The sequence below is a fragment of the Amia ocellicauda genome, chromosome 3, assembly GCF_036373705.1.
Source record: "Amia ocellicauda isolate fAmiCal2 chromosome 3, fAmiCal2.hap1, whole genome shotgun sequence".
NCBI lineage: Eukaryota > Metazoa > Chordata > Actinopteri > Amiiformes > Amiidae > Amia > Amia ocellicauda.
Genome location: NC_089852.1, coordinates 50726857 through 50739468, shown reverse-complemented (window position 1 = coordinate 50739468; position 12612 = coordinate 50726857). Strand labels below are relative to the sequence as shown.

The 12612-nt window shown below is 38.7% G+C and overlaps 1 protein-coding gene across 3 annotated transcripts in view; it reads right to left on the bottom strand.

The window, feature by feature from the left end:
- LOC136746956 (1,4-alpha-glucan-branching enzyme) overlaps positions 1–12612 on the bottom strand; it is a 374922-nt gene that overhangs the window by 301246 nt on the left and 61064 nt on the right. For all 3 annotated transcript variants that reach the window (XM_066699867.1, XM_066699866.1, XM_066699865.1), the window contains exon 3: positions 11435–11550. In XM_066699867.1, coding sequence (XP_066555964.1) covers positions 11435–11550 — 116 coding nt within the window. The remainder of the gene's footprint in view (positions 1–11434; positions 11551–12612) is intronic.

Sequence of the window (12612 nt, the reverse complement as noted above, 5' to 3'; positions counted from 1 at the left end):
GCTGAATACATAGAGATGCTGAAGGATTTTTTCCCTATTATACATTACACTAATCATCTAAAATGGCAAAGATCTAATGTTCTCCTTACCCACACTCTGCTTCTCATGAATCGCCCTGCACACTGAACTGAAACCAAGCTCCAGTTCTCTCAGGACCAAGCTGCATGAACTCAACATCAACAACAAAAAAAACTCACACATCTTCACTAATGCTCTCCTGATGCTGACTGGAACGAGACCTGAACAGCTGGTGGTCTGGAACAGATTCAACAAATTCTTAGCACACTCTTGGGTGTAACTCCTATATAATTATTATTTATTCATTTATTTATTTATTAGGCTCTTGCTTCCATCAGAAGCAATTCATAAAAAGGTACCCATTGATACTGTTTTTTTGTTGTTTTTTTTTAAACCTGGAGATATCTGGGTAAAATGTCTTGATCTAGGTTACAAAAGGCCCTCTAGCTATAAGTCAGGATTTTTGACCACTAATTAATTGTAATTACTAAGTTAATTACAATTCTATTCTCAAATTTGAATTTGAATTGGAAAACATCACTCTCAGCACTCATGACTCTACTCCACAGCAAGATAAAGTATTAAGAAAATTAACAATAAATCCTTTATTATTATTATTATTATTATTATTATTATTATTATTATTATTATTATTTATCAAGGTGCACACAAAGTTATCCTAATCTCAGTTCCTTTAGGGAGTTTGTAGGAATTAGTATACACTGCCCATGTGTGTAGTACATACTTCACTCATGCTCTATCAAACTGGACATTTTAGATCATGAAAGGTTATTAGATTAGAAATCTGAACATTATTAATATGTATCATGCAACAGAGGTAAGCCCTGCTATCCAATTTACAGTTTCCCAAGAGAGACATCTCTGGTAATTGATAACACACCTGCTTTACATGCTGAAAGTATATTTTTGATACAAATGTGGCATGAAGGCACACATTTTGCCCACCCACACACCCATGCTGAATATCAACAAAACAGCCTTCAATAAAGCTTCTGGGGAAAATAAATAAATAAATAATAATTAAAAAAATATATATATATATGAGAGAAAATATCAAAGGGGATTTGAAGCTGAAAAGCTCTACACAACATAGACAAATTTAATAAAGAAAACATGTAATCTGGCTGAGAGCTGAACAGAGTAAACGTTCTAAACATACAAACAAAGCAACCTTCCAAAAAAATAAAATAATAATAATTAGGTTTAGACTTTTTGTGTATTTTTGTGTGTGTGTTCAAGACTAATTAATTAAAAGCTCCTAGTTCAGACATTACATTGTTTTCATGAAGTAAACCAATTAGGCTTCGCCAGCATCTTTTCTGTTGTAATGATCATTCATTTATAAAGATGTCTCTGTGACACATATTTTATATATATATATATATATATATATATATATATATATATATATATATATATATAAGATTTGTGTTTTTGGTCCAGCTCTGAAATGGAGCTAGGTATTCTTGACTATGGCATCTATGGACAGCAGAGGCAGTAGATATTTGAGTAAAGCAAAATGTACCTCTTTTTCAGGTAAGTCTGCAGTCTGAAGTGGCATAAATCAAGACATTGTCTATAAAAAATAAAATGTTGTTGATGTACTGTGATTTAGAGAAAGAGATGATGACTGTGAGCCTATTCATATGTAAAATGAATCACTTTATTCAAAAGAGCCTAAAGCTGCATAAATCATAAAACACACACACACACACACACACACACACACACACACACACAATTGAAACATTTTAGAAAATAAGAGACCCATCATCTATGACAAGTAAAGTAGCTGCAATACAAATTTGCAACAAAATAGAAAAGAAAGATACATGGAAGGCTTGCAAGTGTATATCATTCCTAGGAAGACTTTCACTGTGAGGGCTTGTGTAGAGACAAAATCCAGCTGACAAAAGGCAAAAATGGGCAGCTGGTAAATATGGCCAATCAGATGTTACAATTGGCTGTAAATCATTCTGTCTGGCATGTTTTCTTGCAAGATACATTTTAGATTGACTTTGATTAATGCATTCTACAGAAGAGTATCACTTTTAATTTGATTATCTACTATTTTTTCTCTTTAGTTCTTACACATCTTTAAAGCAGTAAAGATAATTTCAATAACAGGGGTATAATGTTTGAATCCTTCAATCTGAAATGCTAGCTAACTTTCATGACAAAGGTTTGGAATGACAATTTGGCATATAATGCTTGGGCATTAGTATCTTATCCAGTCTTTGAAAGATCCTTGTGAGCCACAAATCAAAAACATACCATGTGGTTTACTCTGTAAATAACACTGATGAGATTTCCTCCCACAGCATTTCCTTGCTGAATCCCGATTAGCATACTTTGAGATTTTGAAGACAAGAAATAAATCTTCCCCAAAGATGTTAATTTGTTCAGCTCTTTTAACCTTGTAATGTTTAACTTTTTTTTCTGATCCCCGGCATCTACTCTCCGGACAATCCAGTATCCTCTTTGCTGTAATACAAGGAATCACACGTAATACTTTGTAATTCCTTAAATTTGCATTTATTACTAAAAGTCATTGGTCCTCCTTGTGCTACTTCAGAAATCTTCAAGTCATTGGGGTAGTTCCTGAAGGAGGTTTTAGTTTTTCATTCCACAATATCTGAATGAAAGTCTTTTGTAATCTGTGATTTAAGGGAGATGTACATAGCCTTCTAAAGCTCTGAAAGGCACCAGGTTGGCCACACCTGATCTGATCTGAAATACGAGCAGGATTACAGATGAGAGCAGGCTATTCAGCCTACCAGTCTCACATTGCTGTTAGTGGCATATTGATGCAAGAACCTCAAGTCTTCTTGCATTTTCCCCAGTTACACAGTGACCACAACAATGATCTGAAAGATTGTTACAGACATACACACAAGCCATTCATAAACCCTGCTTAGAAATACCTGAGAAGGTCTTTTAGGTGTACCTCAAGTACATCCAGTTAAGCCTACATATGCCTTCCTGAAAATGGGCAAAGAGTTACAACGGAAAAACTGTAGAAGTTCAGCTCAGCACTTGAAAAGCCATAAGGTAAACAAAGCTTACACATCTGCATGAGCATTAGGAAATTTAAGAATATATGCTCAAACATTTAAGTGGTGTCAAGGTGCTGTACTGGAAAAAAATATTGCAGCCCAAGTGTCTCATAAACTGTGTAACTCTCTTTTCAGAAATCCTTATGTTTGTGCATCGATACCACTAAGGAAAAAAGGGATAAACCATTTTATTTTCTTCCCTTATAGAAAAGAGTTTCACTGCATGTGGGAAAAATCATTGGAACCTGTATCTGAATCTGTATTTTGTATTCAGCCTTTCTACATAAACAAAGACTCAATTATTCTTTAGTTGTTCTAGGTGAGATCAAATGTGTAGAAAGATGGGATTTATAATTAAAATAAGCCATATCTTTTGCAATTCTTTAGAAATAGTAACCAGAAATAGAACATATTCTATTAAAGTAATACTTTTTCTTCCATTTGTAGGGTTTTCCAGATTGTTTCCTGATCTGTATGAGCTAGTTATTTCCAGTCTGTTGCACAAAGCTTTGAATTAACTATTTTAAAATCATGGTTATACTAGTAGATGTCATGCATTGTTTGAACCTCTTAATCTTAATACGCAATGAAGAGGCAACCTATAGTGCCATACAAAATAAAGATACCATTTTGACTAAAGCTTTAAGGCTGACATTTTAGTACTGCCACCTCCAGATCTAAGTCAAAGACAAGGTTTAGACATTGTGGACAAAAGTTTTACATACACTATAGACATTATTTAACAAAAGACTGTATACAGGTACCAAGAAAGCAAGAATATATGGGGAAGGAGGGTGCACTGAACCGTCAACCTCTAAGGCAGGGGTTGTCAGTTATTTTGTGTCAGGGTCAACATTTCTTGGTCAAGGTATAGTCAAGGTGCAGCACAAAATTAATGTTGAAAAATGAGGGTTGAAGACGACTGAGTAATTCAGGGTGGGGGGTCTGGTGGTCCTCCCCCAGAAGATTTTGACAACTGGAAACCTGAAATGTGCGATGAGTCAGTTCTTAGTTGAAAAACATTGCTCAAAATCTCCATGAAATCAGGCAGATTTGGACTCAAACATACACCGATCAGCCATAACATTATGACCACTGACAGGTGAAGTGCATAACACTGATAATCTCATTATCATGTCTGGCACCAACAATCATACCATGGTCAAAGTCGCTTAGATCATGCATCTTCCCCATTCTAATATTTAGTTTAACAACAAGTAAACCAAGTCTGCATGCTTTATACACTCACCTAAAGGATTATTAGGAACACCATACTAATACTGTGTTTGACCCCCTTTCGCCTTCAGAACTGCCTTAATTCTACGTGGCATTGATTCAACAAGGTGCTGAAAGCATTCTTTAGAAATGTTGGCCCATATTGATAGGATAGCATCTTGCAGTTGATGGAGATTTGTGGGATGCACATCCAGGGCACGAAGCTCCCGTTCCACCACATCCCAAAGATGCTCTATTGGGTTGAGATCTGGTGACTGTGGGGGCCAGTTTAGTACAGTGAACTCATTGTCATGTTCAAGAAACCAATTTGAAATGATTCGACCTTTGTGACATGGTGCATTATCCTGCTGGAAGTAGCCATCAGAGGATGGGTACATGGTGGTCATAAAGGGATGGACATGGTCAGAAACAATGCTCAGGTAGGCCGTGGCATTTAAACGATGCCCAATTGGCACTAAGGGGCCTAAAGTGTGCCAAGAAAACATCCCCCACACCATTACACCACCACCACCAGCCTGCACAGTGGTAACAAGGCATGATGGATCCATGTTCTCATTGTGTTTACGCCAAATTCTGACTCTACCATCTGAATGTCTCAACAGAAATCGAGACTCATCAGACCAGGCAACATTTTTCCAGTCTTCAACTGTCCAATTTTGGTGAGCTTGTGCAAATTGTAGCCTCTTTTTCCTATTTGTAGTGGAGATGAGTGGTACCCGGTGGGGTCTTCTGCCGTTGTAGCCCATCCGCCTCAAGGTTGTACGTGTTGTGGCTTCACAAATGCTTTGCTGTATACCTCGGTTGTAACGAGTGGTTATTTCAGTCAAAGTTGCTCTTCTATCAGCTTGAATCAGTCGGCCCATTCTCCTCTGACCTCTAGCATCAACAAGGCATTTTTGCCCACAGGACTGCCGCATACTGGATGTTTTTCCCTTTTCACACCATTCTTTGTAAAGCCTAGAAATGGTTGTGCGTGAAAATCCCAGTAACTGAGCAGATTGTGAAATACTCAGACCGGCCCGTCTGGCACCAAAAACCATGCCACGCTCAAAATTGCTTAAATCACCTTTCTTTCCCATTCAGACATTCAGTTTGGAGTTCAGGAGATTGTCTTGACCAGGACCACACCCCTAAATGCATTGAAGCAACTGCCATGTGATTGGTTGGTTAGATAATTGCATTAATGAGAAATTGAACAGGTGTTCCTAATAATCCTTTAGGTGAGTGTATATATATATGTTTATTTATATATTTATAATATAGTGGAGTTCCAGTGGGGATTCATATTTCATTACTAAGGTTACCTTGGACAAATTAAGTGAAACTAAACTTTTTAGTGCAAAGATGAGTTGTACGTGTCTTCTGAATATGGGTGACCTATTCAACTGTAGCTCATACCTTCCCCATAACTTCATTATTGATGGCTCAACAATCACAACCAAAGTAATCCTTACTTGGTTATCTGCCCCACAGCAGACATAACAAACTCACTATGTTTGATTTACTGTAACTAATTCAGAAGGTTTCTATGTCTGAATGAACAAAAGCATTTGTGGTAAACATATAGCCTTCTTAAGCATACAATATAAGATGAATCTTTGTAGTAAATCCATTTTAATACCATAAAGGTATTTAGAGAAGTATCTTCACATGAAGCCCTAGCACTCCTTAGAGCAGGGGTAGTCAATAGGTGGACCGCGGGCCAAATCCGGACCACCAGACGCTTATGACTGGACCGTTAATTTTAATTAACTTATTATCATGATTTTATTTATTCATATATTGTTACGGAGGTTTGTTGCACTCAGTGCTTGTTATTGTGTGGAACCTAGTAGCAGCCCTTCCTGGTTATTAGCTGATAGGATGTGGCGTATTAATATGGGATGTCCTATATAGAGCCTGTGATCCAGTTAGTTAGTCAGTTGATTGCTTGCAGATTCCTAGTTCGGTGTCTCAATACACGGTCTGGACTGGGGCAAGAGCGTCACTTTGTACTTGTCAAAAACACAGGTATTCAGTTTGTTTTCCTGATTTCTATAAATAAACAGCTAAACTGCGGATCGTTTGTCTTGTGGATATATTTCAGCTTCGCCTCCAAAATATAAAAGTGCATACACTCGTTCCATAGCTTGTATTCACCTAGAAACTCCTACATCTGTGGTAGAAACAGCTGGTTTCCAATGAAGACACATATTTCTAGCAGGTGCACAAATCAAGAATTGTGCTCCTCACCCGTTACAATTACAGAGCTCCACTGAAATAGATCTGTGATTGACAAGCACCAGAAACCACGTCTAGTTTGCCTGCACAGTGTTGTTTAAGATGTGATTTTTCGCTGATGATATGTGGTTGTGAAGCAAAGATATACACCGATCAGCCAAAACATTATGACCACCTGCCTAATATTGTGTAGGTCACCCTTTTGCCACCAAAACAGCCCTGACCCGTCGAGGCATGGACTCCACTAGACCTCTGAAGGTGTGCTGTGGTATCTGGCACCAAGACGTTAGCAGCACATCCTTTAAGTCCTGTAAGTTGCGAGGTGGGGCCTCCATGGATCGTACTTGTTTGTCCAGCATATCCCACAGATGCTCGATTGGATTGAGATCTGGTGAATTTGGAGGCCAAGTCAACACCTTGAACTCATGATTCATCAGACCATGCCACCTTCCTCCATTGCTCCGTGGTCCAGTTCTGATGCTTACATGCACATTGTAGGCACTTTCGGCAGTGGACAGGGGTCAGCATGGGCACCCTGACTGGTCTGCGGCTATGCAGCCCCATACGCAACAAACTGCGATGCACTGTGTGTTCTGACACCTTTCTATCAGAACCAGCATTAACTTTTTCAGCAATTTGAGTTACAGTAGCTTGACTGTTGGATCGGACCACACGGACCAGCCATCGCTCCCCACGTGCATCAATGAGCCTTGGCCGCCCATGACCCTGTCGCCGGTTTTTCTTCCTTGGACCACTTTTGATAGGTACTGACCACTGCAGACCGGGAACACCCCACAAGAGCTGCAGTTTTGGAGATGCTCTGACCCAGTCGTCTAGCCATCACAATTTGGCCCATGTCAAAGTCACTCAAATCCTTACGCTTGCCCATTTTTCCTGCTTCTAACACATCAACTTTGAGTACAAAATGTTCACTTGCTGCCTAATATATCCCACCCACTGACAGGTGCCATGATAACGAGATTGTCAGTGTTATTCACTTCACCTGTCAGTGGTCATAATGTTATGGCTGATTGGTGTATATACACACACACACACACACTCACACTCACTGGCCACTTTATTAAGTACACCTGCTCGTTAACACAAATAGCCAAAACAGTGAGTTATGTGGCTGCAACTCAATATACACTCACCTAAAGGATTATTAGGAACACCTGTTCAATTTCTCATTAATGCAATTATCTAACCAACCAATCACATGGCAGTTGCTTCAATGCATTTAGGGGTGTGGTCCTGGTCAAGACAATCTCCTGAACTCCAAACTGAATGTCTGAATGGGAAAGAAAGGTGATTTAAGCAATTTTGAGCGTGGCATGGTTGTTGGTGCCAGACGGGCCGGTCTGAGTATTTCACAATCTGCTCAGTTACTGGGATTTTCACGCACAACCATTTCTAGGGTTTACAAAGAATGGTGTGAAAAGGGAAAAACATCCAGTATGCGGCAGTCCTGTGGGTGAAAATGCCTTGTTGATGCTAGAGGTCAGAGGAGAATGGGCCGACTGATTCAAGCTGATAGAAGAGCAACTTTGACTGAAATAACCACTCGTTACAACCGAGGTATGCAGCAAAGCATTTGTGAAGCCACAACACGTACAACCTTGAGGCAGATGGGCTACAACAGCAGAAGACCCCAACGGGTACCACTCATCTCCACTACAAATAGGAAAAAAGGCTACAATTTGCACAAGCTCACCAAAATTGGACAGTTGAAGACTGGAAAAATGTTGCCTGGTCTGATGAGTCTCGATTTCTGTTGAGACATTCAGATGGTAGAGTCAGAATTTGGCGTAAACGGAATGAGAACATAGATCCATCATGCCTTGTTACCACTGTGCAGGCTGCTGGTGGTGGTGTAATGGTGTGGGGGATGTTTTCTTGGCACACTTTAGGCCCCTTAGTGCCAATTGGGCATCGTTTAAATGCCACTGCCTACCTGAGCATTGTTTCTGACCATGTCCACCCCTTTATGACCACCATGTACCCATCCTCTGATGGCTACTTCCAGCAGGATAATGCACCATGTCACAAAGGTCGAATCATTTCAAATTGGTTTCTTGAACATGACAATGAGTTCACTGTACTAAACTGGCCCCCACAGTCACCAGATCTCAACCCAATAGAGCATCTTTGGGATGTGGTGGAACGGGAGCTTCGTGCCCTGGATGTGCATCCCACAAATCTCCATCAACTGCAAGATGCTATCCTATCAATATGGGCCAACATTTCTAAAGAATGCTTTCAGCACCTTGTTGAATCAATGCCACGTAGAATTAAGGCAGTTCTGAAGGCGAAAGGGGGTCAAACACAGTATTAGTATGGTGTTCCTAATAATCCTTTAGGTGAGTGTATATATATACACCTACATTATCTCTTTTCTTCTTTTTCAAAAATGTCATGGCATTCACCATTTCTTTCTAAGGTACAAAAAAGAGGGGGAAAAGAAACAGCAGAAGCTGAACAAATTCTCCCGTTACAAAATTGCAAATCTTGCCTAAGGAAATTTATGCAGAAACATGCCTGAAACAATTGTCTTCACATTCTCCTTAGTAAATGATAATCTGGCAAGCGGAAGATTAGTGATCTTTCATTTTGCCCAAGCCTGCTTACAGCATCCAAACTCAGCGTTGATATTGCTGAAACATTCTGTGGCCAGTTGGGTATCACCAAAGGCCACTTAAATTGCCTTGACTTTCAATAAAGATAAAGCAATGCATTGAGTGATAAACTAAATTACAACACTGAAAAAGTTATTGCATCCGAATGGATGTGGATATGAAGGCTTAAAACAGTATACCAAGCCAAATATAGTATGTATGGGATTTTTTGTATGTTTGTTTTTTTCTTACCAATTGTTCAAAATAAAGATTGGTTTAGCTTTCAGTTTTCAATGGCTTGACTCCAGGTCCTTGTTCCTTAAGCCATCTTCTGTTTAACTGGTATTTCTATGTTTTTTCTTGCATGTATGAACATGTTCGTTTTAAATTAATTCAGGATAGTTTGTCACACAATAGTTATTATTTTTAGATCTATTTTGTCTATAACAGTTACAATCAACACAGCACATGGCTGACATCCAAACACCTCAATTTATAGCTGAGCTGTATCTCAATAGCTCATTGAGCAGTCACTGAGTAACACAACAGAATAGATTGACGGACTTAAGAAATTAATACACGATTGAAAGAATGAATGAATGCATGCATACAAATAAAGTTAATTAAATTAGGTCAGTTAACAAACAAATAAACAAATACATTAATAAATAAGGGCAAAGTTATATTTAGTCTTACTTTTAAAAATGTTTTCTTCTACAAATAAACTGGAAAATGTTTAGAGTATATCGACACTAATTATACACCTAAATCACCCCACCTTCGTGTCCCTTTAAGCAGAGCACACAATCATTACACATACACAGTCACAACTGCAAGGTGGTAATGTTTATATTTTATCTAAATTAAGTGTGAATTTCTCCTATAAACTCACATCCATTCTTTATTTTTACACATATATCAAGTCGTGAACACTTCTTCAACAGTTTCTGGGAAGAGTTTTGGTAGATTGCATCTACTTAGTGTACTCCTTTGTAGATCTCGTTCTTGTCAGTGTCACGGTGGAGTCGGATAGTCGGAGTAGCATTATTGTAGTAGCTATTTTTAGTATACAGGTTTCCTCAATGTTTTGATTTCTTAGAGCCCTGATGACTACGTTTGTACATATTGAAACAAATGCTTTCTCACAGTCAACAAAGTTAACATATTTGTAACTGAAAAGAAAATGCAGTTAGTCTTTCCCATATACTTTCAGTCGGAGATTCTTCCATATTCTAAGCGGAGGTGTTAATGATTTTCTGTATACAGTACAGAAAAGTATATAAAAACAAAATGGAAAGCAGGTAACATCAGAAACGCTTTTAAATTATTCTGCATTTTGTGTGTGATAAGCACTACGGTTGAGCAACTGCTTCAGGGTAAAGTGTTAAGACTCAAAATTGCCAGTGTCATTGAGATCTGAGGAGCAGCATGGCTTCAGGTAGTCACTGACTTGCCTTGACATCACCTTTAAAGAGCTTCTTCATCCTGCCTTTCAAATGAACATTACAACAGTCTATTATGCAGATGCATGCTGATACAGTTTCCCTTTTGTGTATATGCACTCTCATAGTATTGTGTATTACTGGGAGCATTCCAATGTCACCTCTACTTTAAACCTTCCACACAACCCAGGTATACTAATTTCAGTGATGCAGATACTTTGACAAATTGTACCTCAGGCAAACCAGCACTGAATTCTCTGCTGTCCCTTGTCATGCACATATTTCTATTTTCCATCAGTATTCTTATAGTTGTATTGTACTGCAATGTATTGCATTTTGGTTGTTGTAAAAATTTGTAGTTTTGTGTGGTTATTAATTTGTTGGTCAACTTTCTAATTACCCCTTACAGCCCATGAGTAAGGAATGCGATTGACATTGGAGTTCAATTTCTCTGACAGAAGATCACTGCAAAACTATATGCCTGAGAAAAAGGTTTACAGGAGAGCTTGTAAGCAGTATCTGAAGCAGTACTTTGAATGAGATTTGGTATGCAAGGGTTAACCTTTACACTGATATATTACAATACAGCACTCTATTATGTAGCAAGTAGCAAACTATCAGAAATAACTGGATTTCAAAGATACTACAGCATCAAAATGCTGCCAGACATGGAATGGGAATTCAATTATACTGTGCTATGTGGCATTTTCATAATTCTACTATAGGAAACTGAATCAAATAAAAAATGTAAATCAATCGCAGAAGGGTCTTTGTATGAAATAGTAATAAGAATAAAAAATAATAAGAATAAAAAACAATAAGCTACCTTCAGTTTGGATCCATGGGGAACAGGTGGAGATTTATCTTCTTTAGGCGGAATGTAGAGGTCCCACTTTCCAAATTCCAGCTTGTTGTACGGGTGAGAGAAATGATTCCAGCCATCTAGAAGAGATATTCACAAACTATATTAGAATTCAGACTGTGTTAGTTCAGAGAGACAGCAACAATTACTATTGTTTGCAACTTACAATAATGAAGTTCACAATTCATAGCTTAAGCATATCGTTTGGAAGCAAATCAAAGCATGTTGTCAGCTGAAAAAAAAAAAAAAAATTATATATATATATATATATATACATACACACATATATACACTCACCTAAAGGATTATTAGGAACACCTGTTCAATTTCTCATTAATGCAATTATCTAACCAACCAATCACATGGCAGTTGCTTCAATGCATTTAGGGGTGTGGTCCTGGTCAAGACAATCTCCTGAACTCCAAACTGAATGTCTGAATGGGAAAGAAAGGTGATTTAAGCAATTTTGAGCGTGGCATGGTTGTTGGTGCCAGACGGGCCGGTCTGAGTATTTCACAATCTGCTCAGTTACTGGGATTTTCACGCACAACCATTTCTAGGGTTTACAAAGAATGGTGTGAAAAGGGAAAAACATCCAGTATGCGGCAGTCCTGTGGGCGAAAATGCCTTGTTGATGCTAGAGGTCAGAGGAGAATGGGCCGAATGATTCAAGCTGATAGAAGAGCAACTTTGACTGAAATAACCACTCGTTACAACCGAGGTATGCAGCAAAGCATTTGTGAAGCCACAACACGTACAACCTTGAGGCGGATGGGCTACAACGGCAGAAGACCCCACCGGGTACCACTCATCTCCACTACAAATAGGAAAAAGAGGCTACAATTTGCACAAGCTCACCAAAATTGGACAGTTGAAGACTGGAAAAATGTTGCCTGGTCTGATGAGTCTCGATTTCTGTTGAGACATTCAGATGGTAGAGTCAGAATTTGGTGTAAACAGAATGAGAACATGGATCCATCATGCCTTGTTACCACTGTGCAGGCTGGTGGTGGTGGTGTAATGGTGTGGGGGATGTTTTCTTGGCACACTTTAGGCCCCTTAGTGCCAATTGGGCATCGTTTAAATGCCACGGCCTACCTGAGCATTGTTTCTGACCATGTCCATCCCTTTATGACCACCAT